The following is a 17081-nucleotide window of genomic DNA, read 5'->3' as shown; positions in this document are numbered from 1 at the left end:
TTCCGGTGCTCCCTAGGCGCTTGGCCTGGTTTAATAAGGACAAGGGGGCAGGACTCTCCAGAACTTCCGGGGTGGGGCCATCTCTTATTGGTCGCTAACTAACGCAAGAAAGATACGGTTGTGGGGGTGGAGACGGGCTTCTGGTGCTGGTCCCGGAGCTCTCAGGCATTTTTGCTCCAGGCTGGCCCTGAAACTACACCAGGGCTTTAACTGCACTTCTGGATTTAAAAAAAAAAAAAATATATATATATATATATATATATACATTTTTTTTTGCTAGCAAATTGGACCTAGTAGATTTCTGCCTAAACTGGCTTTGAACAGCATTCGCACATCGCAGCTTCCAGAGCACAGTATTTAGGATTACAGGCCGTGAGCCACTGACACCCAGCTGATCCTGGGGCTTGAACTCAGGGCCTGGACTCTGTCCATAACCTACATTTTGCTCAAGGCCATCTCTGCACCACTTGAGCCACAGCTCCATTTCCAGTTTAGTGGAGCTAAGTCTCCAAGACTTTTCTTCCCCCAAAGGCTTCAAGTCACAATACTCAGATCTCAGCCTCCCTGAGTAGCTAGGATAGCAGGTGTAAGCCACTGGTGCCAGTGACCTGCAAGATGCCGATTTTTTAAACTTTTTTTCCCCCTGGAGACACAGTTTGATTAATAGAGCGGCTGCCTAGCAACCATAAAAGTGAGTTCAAACCCCAGTGCTGCCAAAAATAAACATTGATTCCCACTTTTGTTTTTTGTTTTCCAATGCTGGGATTGAATCTGCAACCCTTTTGGAATTACTTTTTACAAACTAATGGTTCTTTTTCTTTGCAAATAATATTTTGCCTCAGGAGGTTGAGATCTAAGGATTGCAGTTCAAAGCCAGCCTGGTCAGCAAAGTCCAGGAGACTAGTATCACCATTGAACCACAGTAAAACATAATTTCTTTAAAAAATGGGCAGAAGTGGAGTTGTGGTTCAAATGGTGGAGCACTAGCCTTGAGCAAATAAAACCTCAGGGACAACACACCCAGTTCCTGAGTTCAGGCCCCAGAACAGGCACAAAAGAAAAAAGCTAAGAGACAGTGCTGAGGCCTTGAGTTCAAGCCCCAGTACCAGCCCATGTTTGTGCACACGTGCACACACACACATACAAGTGTTTGCCTTTCCGAAATGTGAGATTGATAATTGTAGCAATAGAGCCTGGCACACAGCAAGCTTGTGCTTGTTCCTTACAATGTCTTGTGTTATTCTTGAAAAGAGTAGGATAAGAAAAAGCTTGTCCTTACAAATTTACATTCTAATCTGCTACAGTCATCTCATATCTTCCCTGATATCATAAGAGAACGTTTGCCATGTGTTTAGGCCCAGGCTCTGAGTTCAAGCCCTATAACCAACAGCCACAACAACAAAAGGAATGTACATGGAAGTGGAGATGTTGCTCAAGAGGTAGAATACCAGCCTTTACTGGCTAAAGGCCAAGCAAGAGCAAAAGGCTCTGAATCCAAGCCCCAGTACCGCCCCCATCCTGATAAAAGAAATATATGTTGTACAGATTAACAAATAGTTAAGTAAAGAACCAATATTGTTAGCACCAGGACACCCCTTCTCAACCTAAGTCAAATTGGCCCTTTCTGCTCATACTTCACTGTTAAGCAATGTATTCTTTTGCTCAATATTGTGCTTATATGACATATCCATGTTGATAGGTCTTCCCATCTTCCTTTCTCGCTGTAGCTGGATTGTGTCTCCGCGGTGACTACTCCATTGTACAAGTACACCTCCGTTAATTTGTCCACTCTGCTGTTTATGATATTTGGTTTCTGTCCATTTGGGCTTTAAGAACAAGTTCGTGGGTGCCTTCTATCTAGGGGATAACCTTGCTGGGAGATGCTAATCTTTTCCAAACGCTGGGCCAACGTACTCTCCAGCCATGGGTCATTCAAGTTGCCGCTGACCCAAGGTTTGGCCACTTTTGTTTGCTTGCTTGGTCAGTCATGGAACGGGGCTGTGGGTCGGGATGGTGAATCCTTAGTGCTCCGGGCGGCGCTCGGCCTCGGGAGCCGCGGCTCCACTTAGGCTTTTGGGGTGATAAGAGTCTCGGGACTGTTCTGCCGGGGCCGGCTTCAGCCGCGATCCTCAGACCTCAGCCTCCCGAATAGCCAGGATGACAGGCGTGCGCCACTGACGCCGGCAGGGCCACATTTTTAGGACGGTTAGGCTTCTACATTTTGTCTGCCAAGAGTAAATTTTGCGCGCCCTCAGCTTTCTTGAACTAGGCGGTGCGGGGCTAGTGGCAGGCCAGCGGAGGACCAAGGGCAGTCCTCCAGCGGAGGACCAAAGGGGCCGCTCGCCCGGAGCAACGAGGACTGTGGGATAGAGCGGCCGGAAGCGAGCAGGTTCCGGCGGGCGCCGCCATCTTTCCGTGAGACTGCAGGAGTCGGCGTGCGATGTTGTCTTCTGCTGCCGAGTACCGGGGTCCCGGCAGGGAGCTGGGGATGGAGCCGCGCTGCGCCGCGGGCCCTGTGCAGCTCCGCTTTTCGCCCTACGCCTTCAACGGAGGGTAAAGGTTTGGGACCCGGGCTCCCCTCAGCTCGGCCTTCCGCTGCGGCCTGGGGCTCCGGTCTCCGGGTGGCCGCGCTGGGGGTTCTGCGGCTCCGACGTCCCTGGTGGCTGCGGCGGAGGCCCTGGGGCCTGGGGCGCAGAGGTCCCCTGGCTGCGGCGGGGCCTTGGCAGCTCCTAGGCCCGGGCGTCAGCGGCCGGCGGCGCCCGGAGCTCTGCAGCTCTACCTTTGGGTGCCTGCGCCCGGGGCTCTGCGATTCCGATCTCCCGGGTCCGCCCGGGGTGCTGTGGGGTTTGCGGCTCTTCGTTGATCGGGAGCCGGGGCGAGACTGAGATGGGCTCTTGACTTGTGAGCCTTGTTTTTTCTAATTCGAAGGTCTTGATTGCCTGTTCCGAGATGTTAGTTGTTGCGTCTTGTCTGTGATTCAGTTATTCCAAATAGGAAGTGAAAATGGCTGGGTCGACTTAACGTCACAGATTCGTGTTTTGGTTTTTCTCCTCTGCTGGTACTGGGGACTCGAGCTCTCTGCCTTGGCTTCTCTAGGCCAATGCCCTGTTATTTGATCATGCGGACCCTGCGGCTTGAACTCGAGGCCTGGGCACTGTCCCGGCTTTTGTACTCAGGCTGGTGCTCTATAGTTCTATAGTGAGCCCCAGCTCCACTTCTGGCTGTTTTGAAGTGGTTAATTTTAGGTTAGAGTCTCACAGATTTTAAAGCTGGCTTTGAGCTGCAATCTCAGATCTCATCTTGCTGAGTTGCTAGGATTACAGGCATGCGCCGCCGGTGGCTGGCTAATACGTGTATTTATATTTATTTATTTATTTATTTATTTTTGCCAGTCCTGGGCCTTGGACTCAGGGCCTGAGCACTGTCCCTGGCTTCTTTTTGCTCAAGGCTAGCACTCTGCCACTTGAGCCGCAGCGCCACTTCTGGCCATTTTCTGTATATGTGGTGCTGGGGAACCGAACCCAGGGCCTCATGTATACGAGGCAGGCACTCTTGCCACTAGGCCATATCCCCAGCCCCTAATATGTGTATTTTTACATGTAGGTTGTTTTACCTTTCTAATTACCCGCTTTATTTTTCAATTGCTTTTCCTTGGTAGAACTAAAGTTGTAGAAAGACAATGAAAACCTATAAAATTAGTGTAGTTATAATCTCGCTAATTTTATACGCTAGAAGGTATACAACCAATTCTAACTACCCATGGTTTGTTAAGAAAATTAAAGACATCGATCATGTTCTTCAGAAATTTAAATATTGAGCCGGGTGCTGGTGGCTCACACCTGTCATCCTAGCTACTCAGGAGGCTGAGATCTAAGGATCGTGGTTCAAAGCCAGCCAGGGCAGGGAAATCCATGAGACTTATCTCCAATTGACCACCAGTAAACCGGAAGTGGAGCTGTGGTTCAAGTGGCAGAGTGCTAGCATTGAGCTGAAGAGCTCAGGGACCTGGGTGCCCAGACCCAGAGTTCAAGCCCCACGACCAAAATAATAATAGTAATAATTTTAAATATTAAAAAGTGAATATGCAGATTTTTGGAGTAGAGTGAAAGATTTATTTTAACCTTGATTTTTCCACTAAAGGGCAATTTAGACCTTGGGTAGCTTTAACTTCTTGAACCTAAATTTTTTATCTTGAAAGTTTAGGGGAAAAGGGGGGCTGGGAATATGGCCTAGTGGTAAAGTGCTCGCCTCATATACATGAAGCCCTGGGTTTGATTCCTCAGCACCACATATATAGAAAAAAAAGCCAGAAGTGGCACTGTGACTCAAGAGGTAGAGTGCTAGCCTTGAGCAAAAAGAAGCCAGGGCCCTCCCTGAGTCCACACCCCAGGACTGGCAACAAAAACAAAACAAATAAACGAAGTTTAGGGGAAAAAGTAAAGATGTCTTGTGAACTACATACATGCAGTTACCTTCTTCAATCTTCAAGATAAGAGAATTAGTGTTAGATTCTGTTAGCTTTTTTTTTTTTTTTTTTGGCCAGTCCTGGGCCTTGGACTCAGGGCCTGAGCACTGTCCCTGGCTTCCTTTTGCTCAAGGCTAGCACTCTGCCACTTGAGCCACAGCGCCACTTCTGGCCGTTTTCTGTATATGTGGTGCTGGGGAATCGAACCCAGGGCCTCATGTATAGAGGCAGGCTCTCTTGCCACTAGGCCATATCCCCAGCCCAGATTCTGTTAGCTTTATGGTGCTCTTAGAAGTTAAATTGCCCTGATTGCAGAGCTGGTGTGTACTGAGCCAGATCTTACATTCATAGCTTTCTCACCAACCAGTTTGTGTTTGCTTTTCTAACACCTTGTGATGACTTAATATTTATAGTGTAAGGAGTTATTAAAACCATTTCATAAAGCTATTATAAATTTTCCTAGTAAGAATTATCGAGGTGTTAATATGCAGTACTCAACACTTTTTAGCCCCTTATAATTTAGTTTAAGCCATTACTCCACCTAAAATTACTAATAACTTTCCAATTCCTAAATCACCCTTTTGCCATGTTTGTTCTTTTAAACATTCATGGTGGGTGACTTCTACCTCTAAACAACAAGTCAATAGCGTCCAAGTTTACTTGTCACTTCCTCATGTCTCATCCCTGGAAGGATAATTCCCAAATCTGTTTCTCCAATTTTATTTCCCATAAGTCCCTCAGTTCTTGAGGGACTTCTTGAGTGGAATGTTTCTTGAGCCAATTCTTCTCAACCACCTTTTCTACACCTTACAGTTATCCTGTTATCCTACTTGTATAAGTTTAAGGCTGTGAATGTTGTAATTGTCTTTCCCACTTTTAGCATATTTTGGCAGTTATAAAAACTTGGCTGTGCCGGGCACTGGTGGCTCATGCCTGTAATCCTAGCTACTCAGGAGGCTGAGATCTGAGGATCAAGGTTCAAATCCAGCCTGAGCAGGAAAGACCATGAGACTCTTATCTCCAGTTAACCACCAGAAAACTGGAAGTGGTGCTGTGGCTCAAAGTGGTAGAGACCCTGAGTTCAACCCCCCAGACAGGAAAATAAACAAAATAGGGGCTGGCAATGTGACTTAATGGTACAGTGCTTGCCTAGTATGCCTCCCTACCACATAAACAGAAAATGTCAGAAGTAACACTGTGGCTCAAGTGGTAGAGTGCTAGTCTTGAGCAAAATGAAGCATAGGGACAGTGCCCGGGCCTTGAGTTCAAGCCCAGGATTGCCCCCCCCCCAAAAAAAAAAATGGCTATTGTGTGAGTAAAGTGGCTATTGTTGGTAAAAACGTTTTCCTCTTTATCTTGCTTCCTCCTGTTGACAACTCTTCATGGAACATCGTTTTTGCCCCATTTCACGTAATATGTTAGTTGGCAAAATAGTATTACAATGCTACTTTGCAGATGAAACTTCTCATTCTTGCTAAGCCTTCAGAGTTCCTTTCTCTCTCTTTTTTTTTTTTTTTGGCCAGTCCTGGGCCTTGGACTCAGGGCCTGAGCACTGTCCCTGGCTTCTTCCCGCTCAAGGCTAGCACTCCGCCACTTGAGCCACAGCGCTGCTTCTGGCCGTTTTCTGTATATGTGGTGCTGGGGAATCGAACCTAGGGCCTCGTGTATCCGAGGCAGGCACTTCTTGCCACTAGGCTATATCCCCAGCCCCAGAGTTCCTTTCTTAAAATTGAAACTAGCTTGGCATTTTAATTTTCTAAAACTGGCCACTGGTTCATAGTATAACACAAACAGAGCCCCCTTAGAATATGTTACAGATATAGTTGTAATTATTACCTTTCTCCTTTGCTTGCTGTTTATGGTACCTAGAATGCCATTATTTTCTTCTCTGGAACTCTAAGGCAGACTTTGCTACAGTAAAAATAGTAGCCACAGTTTTCTGAGTGCTTATGTTCTGTGAGACACTATCCTAAGTGTGCTGTGAATTCAGTCACTTACCTGTATAGACTCTCTCGAATGTAGGCACTGTTGTTACCTCAACTAGAAATAGAGAGATTATCCAAAAAGCACACAGCAAAGTGGAAAGAGTCTCTGACTCAGGTAACCCAGTTGCTTAGTCATCACACTCTTTCATCACATGCCATAGTTAGTTCATTAGTCTCAGTTACACACTAGGTACCATCATGAGGGCTTAAGATTTTTCAACTTATTAAATCTAGCAACACTTAAATGAGATAGCTAACATTAAAATCTCCGTATATAGGAAGAAAGTGTGTCCTCGAAAAGTAGCTTACCCACATCATACCTGCTAAGTCAGAAGTAGGACCACCAGGTGGTCTGCTTTTGGAGTTGTACTATGAAGCTCTTTAGTAAGTTATCAAATTGCATAACCAGAAAAGAAAAAAACTTCATTCATCAGCAAATACTGAGTCACTACTATTTGTGTAAGGGCTTGCCTATAAGGAAATGTGTGCTACTGCCCTCATTTCTGAACTCATGACTGCTTGTATCATTGGACCATGATGTGTGTTCTGTAATATCACTAACCATATATGTAGGTATTTATCTTTTTCAGTAGCATACATTAGTGTTATAAGAGTGGTTTTATTGTGATATTTCCACACATGTATCTACAATATGTCCCAATTAAACTTGAACCTTTATGGGGCTCCCTTACTTCCTTCTCTTCCCCTTAAAACATTTTCAACAATTTTCAATGTTTCATTTTTATACATGCCAACAACAAAGTACTCCAATCACAATTATTCTCATTTCCACCCTTTTATTTTTTACCCCACTCCTTCCCACTGGTTCCCATCTTGTCTTTAGTTCTTTGATGATAGTAAAGATAATTCTGTGGATTTCACATTGCTTCCTGCCAAGGAGCCTTTCCTCTGGTTTAAAATTAGTTATTTTGTAGGTAACTTCTAGTTTGGGGTCCTTTCTTCAACCCAGTATTTCCTTTTATTTGAATTCTACTCTAACATATAGATTTTATCTCATCTAGTGAATTTTTTGTCCTGTGGAGCACTCTCCTATTTGAAGAAAAAGGATTGCTACTGGGAAGAATACTGCTAGTGAGAAGAATTATTAATACTGTTTTTCCTCCCTCAGTACTGTCCTGGCCATTGCTGGAGAAGATTTTTCAATTGTTGCTTCTGACACTAGATTGAGTGAAGGATATTCCATTCATACCAGAGATAGCCCCAAATGTTACAAATTGTAAGTATATATTTCTAAGAATGCCTTTGCTTTGACTTAATGCTACATTAAATTCCACTTGTTGGGGCAGTTTGTTTCATGGGTTCTTTTTGTTTTGTTTTGTTCTGGGGTTCTTTTTTTTTTTTTTAGCTGTGTATTTTTGTGTGTGTGTGGCCATTGCACTTGCCAGGCAAGCACTTTGCTACTTAGCTACATCCCAGCCCTCATGGATTCTTATATCAACAAAAGCAAATGTTTCCTAAAAATTGAGTATCTAGTCCATGATATTTGTCATGTCTGGGTACTAGAAGTTCATTTGGTAAATATTTTTATGCCAGTGCTTTGTCTCTCTCTCTCTTTGTCTCTCTCTCTCTCTCTCTCTCTCTTTTTTTTTTTTTAACCAATCCTGGGCCTTGGACTCAAGGCCTGAGCACTGTCCCTGGCTTTTTTTTTTTTCTTTTTGTTTGTTTTTTTGGCCAGTCCTGGGCCTTGGACTCAGGGCCTGAGCACTGTCCCTGGCTTCTTCCCGCTCAAGGCTAGCACTCTGCCACTTGAGCCACAGCGCCGCTTCTGGCCGTTTTCTGCATATGTGGTGCTGGGGAATCGAACCTAGGGCCTCGTGTATCCGAGGCAGGCACTCTTGCCACTAGGCTATATCCCCAGCCCCCTTTTTTTTTTTTCTTAATGCTAGCACTCAGCCATTTGAGCCACAGTGCCACTTCTGGCCGTTTTCTGTATACGTGGTGCTGGGGAATCGAACCCAGGGCTTCATGTATACAAGGCAAGCACTCTTGCCACTAGGCCGTATCCCCAGCCCCACTCATTCATTTTTATGAAGCACTTTGGATACAAAGTTGAAAAGCAATACAACATTGTTGAATATTTTTACAGTCAAGCTTTCCCTTCCTTGTTTGAGTCTCTGTTCTTGCTGACTGTTCTTTCCAGTGAAAACTGGGTTCCTTTAAGATGTGTGGTTACTTAGAGCAAGCATCTTGAAGTTTGTTTTTAGGACTGATCAGGAAGTACTGGTGTGAGAAGTCTCATTTACTGGACAAGCTTGATTTATGTGGGACATTCATAAAATCCCTAAGTTGTTTCTCCTAAACAGTTTTTGATAAGATTCGTTTAGACTTCCTTACAGATTGCTATCAAGATTTAGGTTTTTCCTTTTAAGATGCCATGTTGAATCTGGTATACCAAAATGCCATCAGAATCCTGCTAATGAGCACTTAAATTGTTTTTTGTATATTAGTTTGTTTGGGGAGTTACGATAACATGTGCTCAGCCCAGTATTGCTGGGGTTCATCTGTAATTTCAGCAACCTGGGAGGTAGGACCAGAAGGATTGTGAATTTGGGAGGCCAGTAGAGACAAAGTTAGCAAGGACCTAGCTCAAAAACTGCAAAATAAGTATTCACAAGTAAGCCTAGAGCACAGCTCTACAAAGTGGCATATGTATGTATACTGGTAGGATGGAATTCTAGTGATAGATAAGATAGCGATTTCTAGTGCATCAAAGAGTTGTCAATTTAAATAAATGTTAGATACTGTCAAAGTGTGACTTGTCTGTTGATAGAACTCTACCCATCTTTCTATTATATTGTTAAGACCATATTTGAAGGAGCCCATAATAGGCTAAGGAAATTAAAATAAGTCTTTGGTCATATGTGCTCCCAATATATCTTTTTAACTGTTCATCGTGTATGTGTGTGTGTTTTACTGTAGAAGTTTTTATCTCCTAAATAGTCAAATTTAAGGAAATTCTGTGAGGTGTTTAGGTTGTGTCATGCTTAACCTCCTAAGCCCAAGATTTTAAAAAATGTTTTATGTAGTCAATTTATAGTTACAATTTTTTCCTATGAATTTTTGGCCCACTGAGAAAAGAAAAAGTAGGAATGTAGACTCTCTGCCCCAAAAAGGGCAGCTAGTTGTCCCTTTACCATTTGGAGATAGTAGGAGTTTGAAGTTTAAAATTGCCCAAAATGTAATTTGTTTGCTTTATAGTCTGACCAACCTTTTTTTTTTTTTTTTATGAAATGTGCTTTTTGTAGAACAGACAGAACAGTCATTGGATGCAGTGGTTTTCATGGAGACTGCCTTACCCTGACAAAGATTATTGAAGCAAGACTAAAGGTAGATATTTTTCTATAGAAAATTAACAATTCATTAAATTCTTTTAAGCTAGCACCATGATTGCTTACAATAGCTGAAGAGACACCATGTTAGTAGGCATTTTAGCTTATCCTAGAAATTAAACAATACGTATTCATCAACATAGGCCATTGCAGTCATATGACATGCAACCCTACCTAGCCCATTGCATCTGTTAAAATCTCTGTGCTATCTAAGGGTTCTCTAACTTTGGCAGCTCAGAGACTTTTTTTTTAAATTGTTGGTATTGGTACTTGAACTCCAGGCCTGTTATTCTTGCTTGGCTTTTGGTTCACAGCTCCACGTCTAGATTTTTGCTAGTTAATTGGAGACAGGGGTCTCTAGGATCGTCTACCCTAGCTGGCTTTAAGCATTGATTATCAAATCTCAGTCACCTGAGTAGGTAGACGTATAGCCTAGTTCCAGACAGCACTTCTGAAGTTTCCCTTTTCTCTGAAACAAAACTGGTCAGTCTGTACCAGAAGTGTAATTTGGAACACTGCTCATTAATCAGCTTTTCCCTCCTCATGCCTTTCCACTGAAAGAGAAATTTTACAAAAATTACAAACAAAATAGATTTAAGTTAAATCACTTTTGTCAGTTATGTTTCAAGCATCTTTTTTTTTTCTTTTTCGTGCCAGTCCTGGGCACGTGCAGTCAGTGGCATGGTGCTATCCCTCAGCTTTTTGGCTCAAAGATAGTACTCTACCATTTAAGCCACAGTTTCACTTTCATCTTTTTTGGTAATTTATTGGAGATCAGAATCTCATGGACTTGCCTGACCAGGCTGGCTTTGAACCATAATCCTTAGATCTCAACCTCCCAAGTAGCTAGGATTACAGGAGTAAGCCACTAGTGCCTGGGTTTGTGTCTAGCATATTTAAAGAGAAACCTAAAAGTACCATAGAATCATGACAGTCAAAATGCAGAGAAATGGAAATGAGCTGTACTACATGTAACAGGCACATTGATTTACACAAGAAATTTCTTCCTGAGAGTTAGAACAGTGTAAGATATAGAAATAAAACGGGAGGATGGATGAGAAGGATAGCCTTCTAACCTGGCAGACTCTGAGTGTGTCACCTGAGGAACAGATTGACATGAGCATATTAACAAGTGATTACATTCATATTGGCCTGTTTAATTACTTATAATTGACTCATGAGTAACATCATCACCAGAACAAGTGTGCCTTAACTGATGCTTGATTTTGGTTACAAAGAAATGGTTCTGTGTACTTGTTGCCAGTCCTGGGTCTTGAACTTGGGGCCTGAGCAACTGTCCTTGGTTTCCTTTTCCTCAAAGCTACCACTCTACCACTTGAGCCACAGCACCACTTTCAGCTTTTTCCTTTTATGTGGTGACTAGGAATCGAACCCAGGGCTTCCTGCATGCTAGGCAAGCACTCTACCATTAAGCCACACATAAACAGAAAAGGCCTGAAAAGTGGCGCTGTGGCTCAAGTGGTAGAGTGCTAGCCTTGAGCAAAAAGAAGCCAGGGACAGTGCTCAGGCCCTGAGTCCAAGCCCCCCCCCCCCCCAAAATATATTGTAGCCAGGCTCTGGTGATTCACACTTGTAATCCTAGCTGAGTACTCAGGAGGTTGAGATCTGAGGATCGCAGTTCAAAGCTAGCCTAGGCAAGAAAGTCTATGAGACTGTTATTTTCAATTAACTGGGAGAGGCACTATGGCTTAAAGTAGTAGAGCACAGCCTTGAACGAAAGAACCCAGGGACAGAGCCCAGGCTCTGAGTTCAAGACCCATGGCTGACAAAAAAAGTAATCACTATTGTTATCCTAAGATCCTATTTTTGATACTTGTGTTTTTCATTGCAGATTCTTTGAGGAGCAAGAACACTGCTCTCTCTTAGAATCACGTCAAGTAAGGGTGCTGCCCCTAGATGATATTTTCACACAGGTGTCTGCAAAGAGAAGGACCACACTCAAGAGTGACTGAAGGCCAGCAGACTTTTGTCTGTAAAAGACCACAGTAGTAAATATTTTCAGCTTCATGGCTCTTTGGTATCTATCATAATTAGCACTTCTGCTGTTATAATAAGAAGGTAATAATGAAAGGTATAAATCTGTTCTAGAATATATATATATATATACTTTTTAATCTGGTAGTAGTAGAGTTTGAACTCACAGAGTATCATCCTTTCTTAGCTCTCTACCATTTGAACCACACCTCTCATCCTGCTTTTTGCTGGTTATCTAGAGATGGAGTCTCATGGATTTTTCTTTGTGGGCTTGTTTCAAACCATAATCCTCCAGTCTCAACTAACTGAGTAGGATACAGGCATGAGCCCCCAACACTCCTCTGTGGGAAATTTTTAGTTATAAAAGTAAACAGTATGCTAGATTTTGCCTTTGGACTATGCTTTTCTGACCCTTGGTCTAGGTGCATGGTTATATCTTCTGTAGATCATCCCATATGCGTTGCTTTTGTATATTTACTCTTAAACTGTCATGCCTGGTTGAGGATGGCAGGGAAAATATGTTATTCAAATAACTTGAAGGCAAATTTTTTCCCTTAAAAAAATTATAGGTCCCCCTCCAAATTATATATAATTATCTATACTTTTAGTAATATTATGTTACTTGAGCATGAAAGAAATAGTAAGCTCTTCTTTTTCACTGAAGTATGCTTTTACCACCTACTTGTTGTAGACTGACAGGTTCTACCTCCCCATACCTGTTATTTCTATCAAATCATGCAGATGTACAAGCATTCCAATAACAAGGCCATGACGACTGGGGCTATTGCTGCAATGCTGTCCACCATCCTTTACTCGAGGCGCTTCTTTCCATACTATGTGTACAACATCATCGGTGGACTGGATGAAGAAGGTAGAATCTTGCTTTCTGGCAAAGGGAGGGGTGACATCATCTAGACATGTACATTTCCACCAGGAGTTAAAAAGAGGCATAATTACCATCTAGTCCAATATCGAGAACCGCAAGTTCAGGTGTGATTATTGACATCCAGAGTCACATAGCAAGTTATGTATGCATTGTACATTGAGCAGCCAGTTATTTCACTGTTTTCTCAGGCTCTTAGATGCATAAGCTTTTTTTCTTTTTTTTTGGTGCCTGTTCTGAGGCTTGAACTCGGGGCCTAGGCACTGTCCCTGAACTGTTTTCTTTTTGGCCAGTCCTGGGCCTTGGACTCAGGGCCTGAGCACTGTCCCTGGCTTCTTCCCGCTCAAGGCTAGCACTCTGCCACTTGAGCCACAGTGCCGCTTCTGGCCGTTTTCTGTATATGTGGTGCTGGGGAATCGAACCTAGGGCCTCGTGTATCCGAGGCAGGCACTCTTGCCACTAGGCTATATCCCCAGCCCTCTGAACTGTTTTGCTCTAGTCTAGCACTCTACCACTTGAGCTACAGCTTCACTTTTGGTCTTTTTGTTAGTAAATTGGAGATAAGGTCTCATGGACTTCCCTGCCTGGCCTCGAACAGAGATCCTCAGATCTCAGCCTCCTGAGTAGCTAGGATTACAGGTGTGAGCCACTGGCATCCAGCTTTGTTAGTATTTTTTTTTTTTTTTGCCAGTCCTGGGGCTTGGACTCAGGGCCTGAGCACTGTCCCTGGCTTCTTTTTGCTCAAGGCTAGCACTCTGCCACTTGAGCCACAGCGCCACTTCTGGCCATTTTCTGTATATGTGGTGCTGGGGAATAGAACCCAGGACCTCATGTGTATGAGGCAGGCACTCTTGCCACTAGGCCATATCCCCAGCCCGCTTTGTTAGTATTTTTAGCACATAGAAAGATGTGACTTAGAGAAGTTTGACCTAAATGTGACTTCTAAGTGAGATGTAACAACCATAGTTGTGCTAAAGAATTATTGAAAATTATATCTGAGATGTCATTTGTGATACCTGTACTTCCTACAGTATATTCAGATGTTTATGACGCACCTTTGATTTTCTGTTAGAGTAAGACGAGAAAAGTCAGTCTTAGGACCTGGCATTTCCAATCCTGTTTTTGATCCAAAGCTGCATAAACCCAAAGCACTAATGTTTTCCACCAGTTCTTATTTAGATTTCAGTTGCTTCTAAAAACCAACTACAGTCTTCCAGCAATGATCTGTACTGCTCTTTAGAGAAGTCCATTGTGATGAGATGCTATTAAAACATCTGGTCAAGGGTACCATGGAAAAAGTTCATCTTCTGTGTTCTGTTCAGAAAAACTAGTAGTAGCTGGAATCTCCCTGAAACTGGCACAAGAGAAAGAGTTCCATCAAAGGATGGCCCCAAACTTAGTTGAGATTCAAAAAAGTCATGCTGAAGCATTTGTTAGGGAACTATACAGTGCTGAGGCAATCCTTCCAGGAGGCAGCACAAAAGAGATCTTCCCTACCTGGGTCTCCCAGAGATGGAATACAGATGAGGGAAGGGTATGAGGAAATCGCATTGTCTCCAGCAATAATCCTGCCTTGGGCTCAAGCCTCCCAGGAACAACATAACTAGTCAAGTCACAAACAATATACTACATTTTTCTCATTAAAGACAGAAGGAAGGTATAGGGACCTGGTGACCTGCTCATCTGAAGGGAAATGTAGAATAAGAAGGAAACCAGACTCAGTTTTATTGCCTTTCTGCTTTGTATTTCTTACCCACTCTGTTATAGAAGCCTTTCTTTCTTTCTTTGACTGTACTCCCCATATAGGGTTTCAGAGAACATTGTGATTAGTTTGTCTACCCATATTTAGGTGTAGAAAATAAGGTTGAAAAATATAAAAAAATAGAAATTAACTACCCTTAGTGAAACTGTGTTTTGTGTAATCACTTACACATTTAGCTCTAGGAAATTGTATGCCATTAGGTTTGTGTTGAAATTTATTTTTAAGGACGATCCTAAGCAGTTTGGTTAGAATTAAATCAGGGCCCGTGACCACTGGTCAGTGTGTCAGTGAAGCCACCTGTCTAGGACCACAGGATTCTCCTCAGGAACATTAGTTCTCATGACAGGTTAGCCACAGGGTTTATGTTTCTCAGCTCTGACCACATTCTGTGAAGACCATCTGCAACACCCAGAATGTCTGCTTTCACAACAGTAAATGTTTTCTGACTTTCAGCTGACTTTTGTAGCATAGTTGGAAGTGTATTTTGTGTCAAGTTTTTACTGGATTTATTTTCACCATGGCTCTTGGTGATGATGTAATGCTGCTGTCCTTACAGAGACTGTTTTCTTCTTTAAGGGAAGGGAGCTGTGTACAGTTTTGACCCAGTTGGCTCCTACCAGAGAGACTCCTTCAAGGCCGGAGGCTCAGCAAGTGCGATGTTGCAACCCCTGCTTGACAACCAGGTATGAGCATGTATCCCACCTATGACAACTAAGATTGAGTGTTGCCATCCACTCTCATTTTCTTCACATGCTGCCTAAACCATCCGGTCTCCATTCTGCTTGCAAGTCCCCACCCACTCCCATGAGTTTGCAGTAATTGGTGGTGTTTCAGTCCTCTTCATGACACCTTCACCTGAAGTCATCTAAATGCCTTTCTCTTCCTTACCCACAGTTTCTGACCTAATTTTATATTCTAGCTATTCAAACCTGCAATATTAAGTTTATTTCTCAGTGTACTCTGTGCTTCTAGGCTTAAATTTTTAAATTCATCCTACTCACTTCTGTGGTAAATGATTTATGTAGCTACCCTTCTGCCTTTCGTTTATTTGCCTCACTTCTTATCACCCATACCACATCCAAATACAGTTTTTCATGAAATGATGTATTCCTCTTATCTGATACCACATCCCCCTTGGTTAGGAATGTTCAGTGCATTCAGCTCCCACCTACCCATTAGACTTAGTTGAGGGTTGTTTGTGGCTCTTGGCTATGATACCTCAACAGGTGTCTACCTTTGCACTTTTCAAGAGTGGGAGCTTTGGGGCTGGGGATATGGCCTAGTGGCAAGAGTGCCTGCCTCATATACATGAGGCCCTGGGTTCGATTCCCCAGCACCACATATACAGAAAATGACCAGAAGTGGCGCTGTGGCTCAAGTGGCAGAGTGCTAGCCTTGAGCAAAAAGAAGCCAGGGACAGTGCTCAGGCCCTGAGTTCAAGGCCCAGGACTGGCAAAAAAAAAAAAAAAAGAGTGGGAGCTTTGCCAGTAAATATTTGTCAGCTATGTATAATTTAGCAAAGACTGGACAGGCCTCAGTTTCCTCACTATGAAGACATCCTATGGCATTGTATGTTTCCACTGAATCTTGAGACATGTGAGATGTTGGGGAAATCTGTAACCTCCCTTACTGTCTCATGGCATCTCATCCAAAACTCCTGTCCTTCCAGGTTGGTTTCAAGAACATGCAGAATGTGGAACATGTACCACTGTCTTTGGATAGAGCCATGCGACTGGTGAAAGATGTCTTCATCTCTGCAGCGGAGAGGGATGTATACACTGGGGATGCCCTCAGAATCTGCATTGTGACCAAAGAGGGCATCAGGGAGGAGACCGTTCCCCTGAGGAAGGACTGATTGATGGGCCTACCTTGGAGCTGCTGGGACAAGTTTGTTTTATTAAAAAGAATCCTGAAATACTCATTTCATTACAACATGTACATGTCTTTGTGTCTTCTCTAAGCAAGAAACTACAATGATCATTTGTTTCATTCCAACACAGTTTCCATCTTTCAGGGGTTTTAGGAGGGGCAGTTTGATTCAAGGGCTTTGGCTAAGCAGGTGCTTTACCACTTGAGTCCTACTCTTAGTCCTTTGTTGTTGTATGGGGTCATTTTTCAGACAGTCTTGAAATTTTGCCAGGGGTTTGGCCTCATGTACTCTCACACCTGGCTTATTTCTGAAATGGAGTCTTGCTAACTTTTATTAACATTATTTCATTTTGTCAGGTCTTATCTGCACAGAATGGACCTTGATCAGACTCATCTCATGACAGTCCTTCACCCTCCTCTTCCCAGAGCATTCTCAACAAACTTCATTGTTGTATTTTCACACATATGTATTTTCACACATATCTATAAAATACTTTGATCATATTCACCCTCTTCATTTGTCCTTCCCCATCCCATAAGGAAGAAGCCCTATTTTGTATATCTCTTCTCCACCTTTTTTGGTAAAATATAATTGTTCAAAGTCATTTTACTGTGTATTTCAGGCACATAAATACAGTTTTTTTTTTTTTTTTGGCCAGTCCTGGGCCTTGGACTCAGGGCCGGAGCACTGTCCCTGGCTTCTTCCCGCTCAAGGCTAGCACTCTGCCACTTTAGCCACAGCGCCGCTTCTGGCCGTTTTCTGTATATGTGG

The 17081-nt window shown here is 43.2% G+C and overlaps 1 protein-coding gene across 1 annotated transcript; it reads left to right on the top strand.

Moving 5' to 3' along the window:
• The first annotated feature begins 2387 nt into the window (after positions 1-2387).
• Positions 2388-16374, top strand: Psmb1 (proteasome 20S subunit beta 1). Its single transcript, XM_048354488.1, has 6 exons — positions 2388-2553; positions 7580-7687; positions 9717-9798; positions 12537-12666; positions 15017-15123; positions 16110-16374. The coding sequence occupies exons 1-6, from the start codon at positions 2441-2443 to the stop codon at positions 16293-16295; spliced, it is 726 nt and encodes a 241-aa protein (XP_048210445.1). The 5' UTR covers positions 2388-2440; the 3' UTR covers positions 16296-16374.
• The last annotated feature ends 707 nt before the right edge of the window (positions 16375-17081 follow it).

This window comes from Perognathus longimembris, chromosome 9, assembly GCF_023159225.1.
Source record: "Perognathus longimembris pacificus isolate PPM17 chromosome 9, ASM2315922v1, whole genome shotgun sequence".
In the NCBI taxonomy this organism is placed as follows: domain Eukaryota; kingdom Metazoa; phylum Chordata; class Mammalia; order Rodentia; family Heteromyidae; genus Perognathus; species Perognathus longimembris.
The sequence above is the reverse complement of the archived record's forward strand: the minus strand, read 5'-3'. Positions and strand labels throughout refer to the sequence as shown.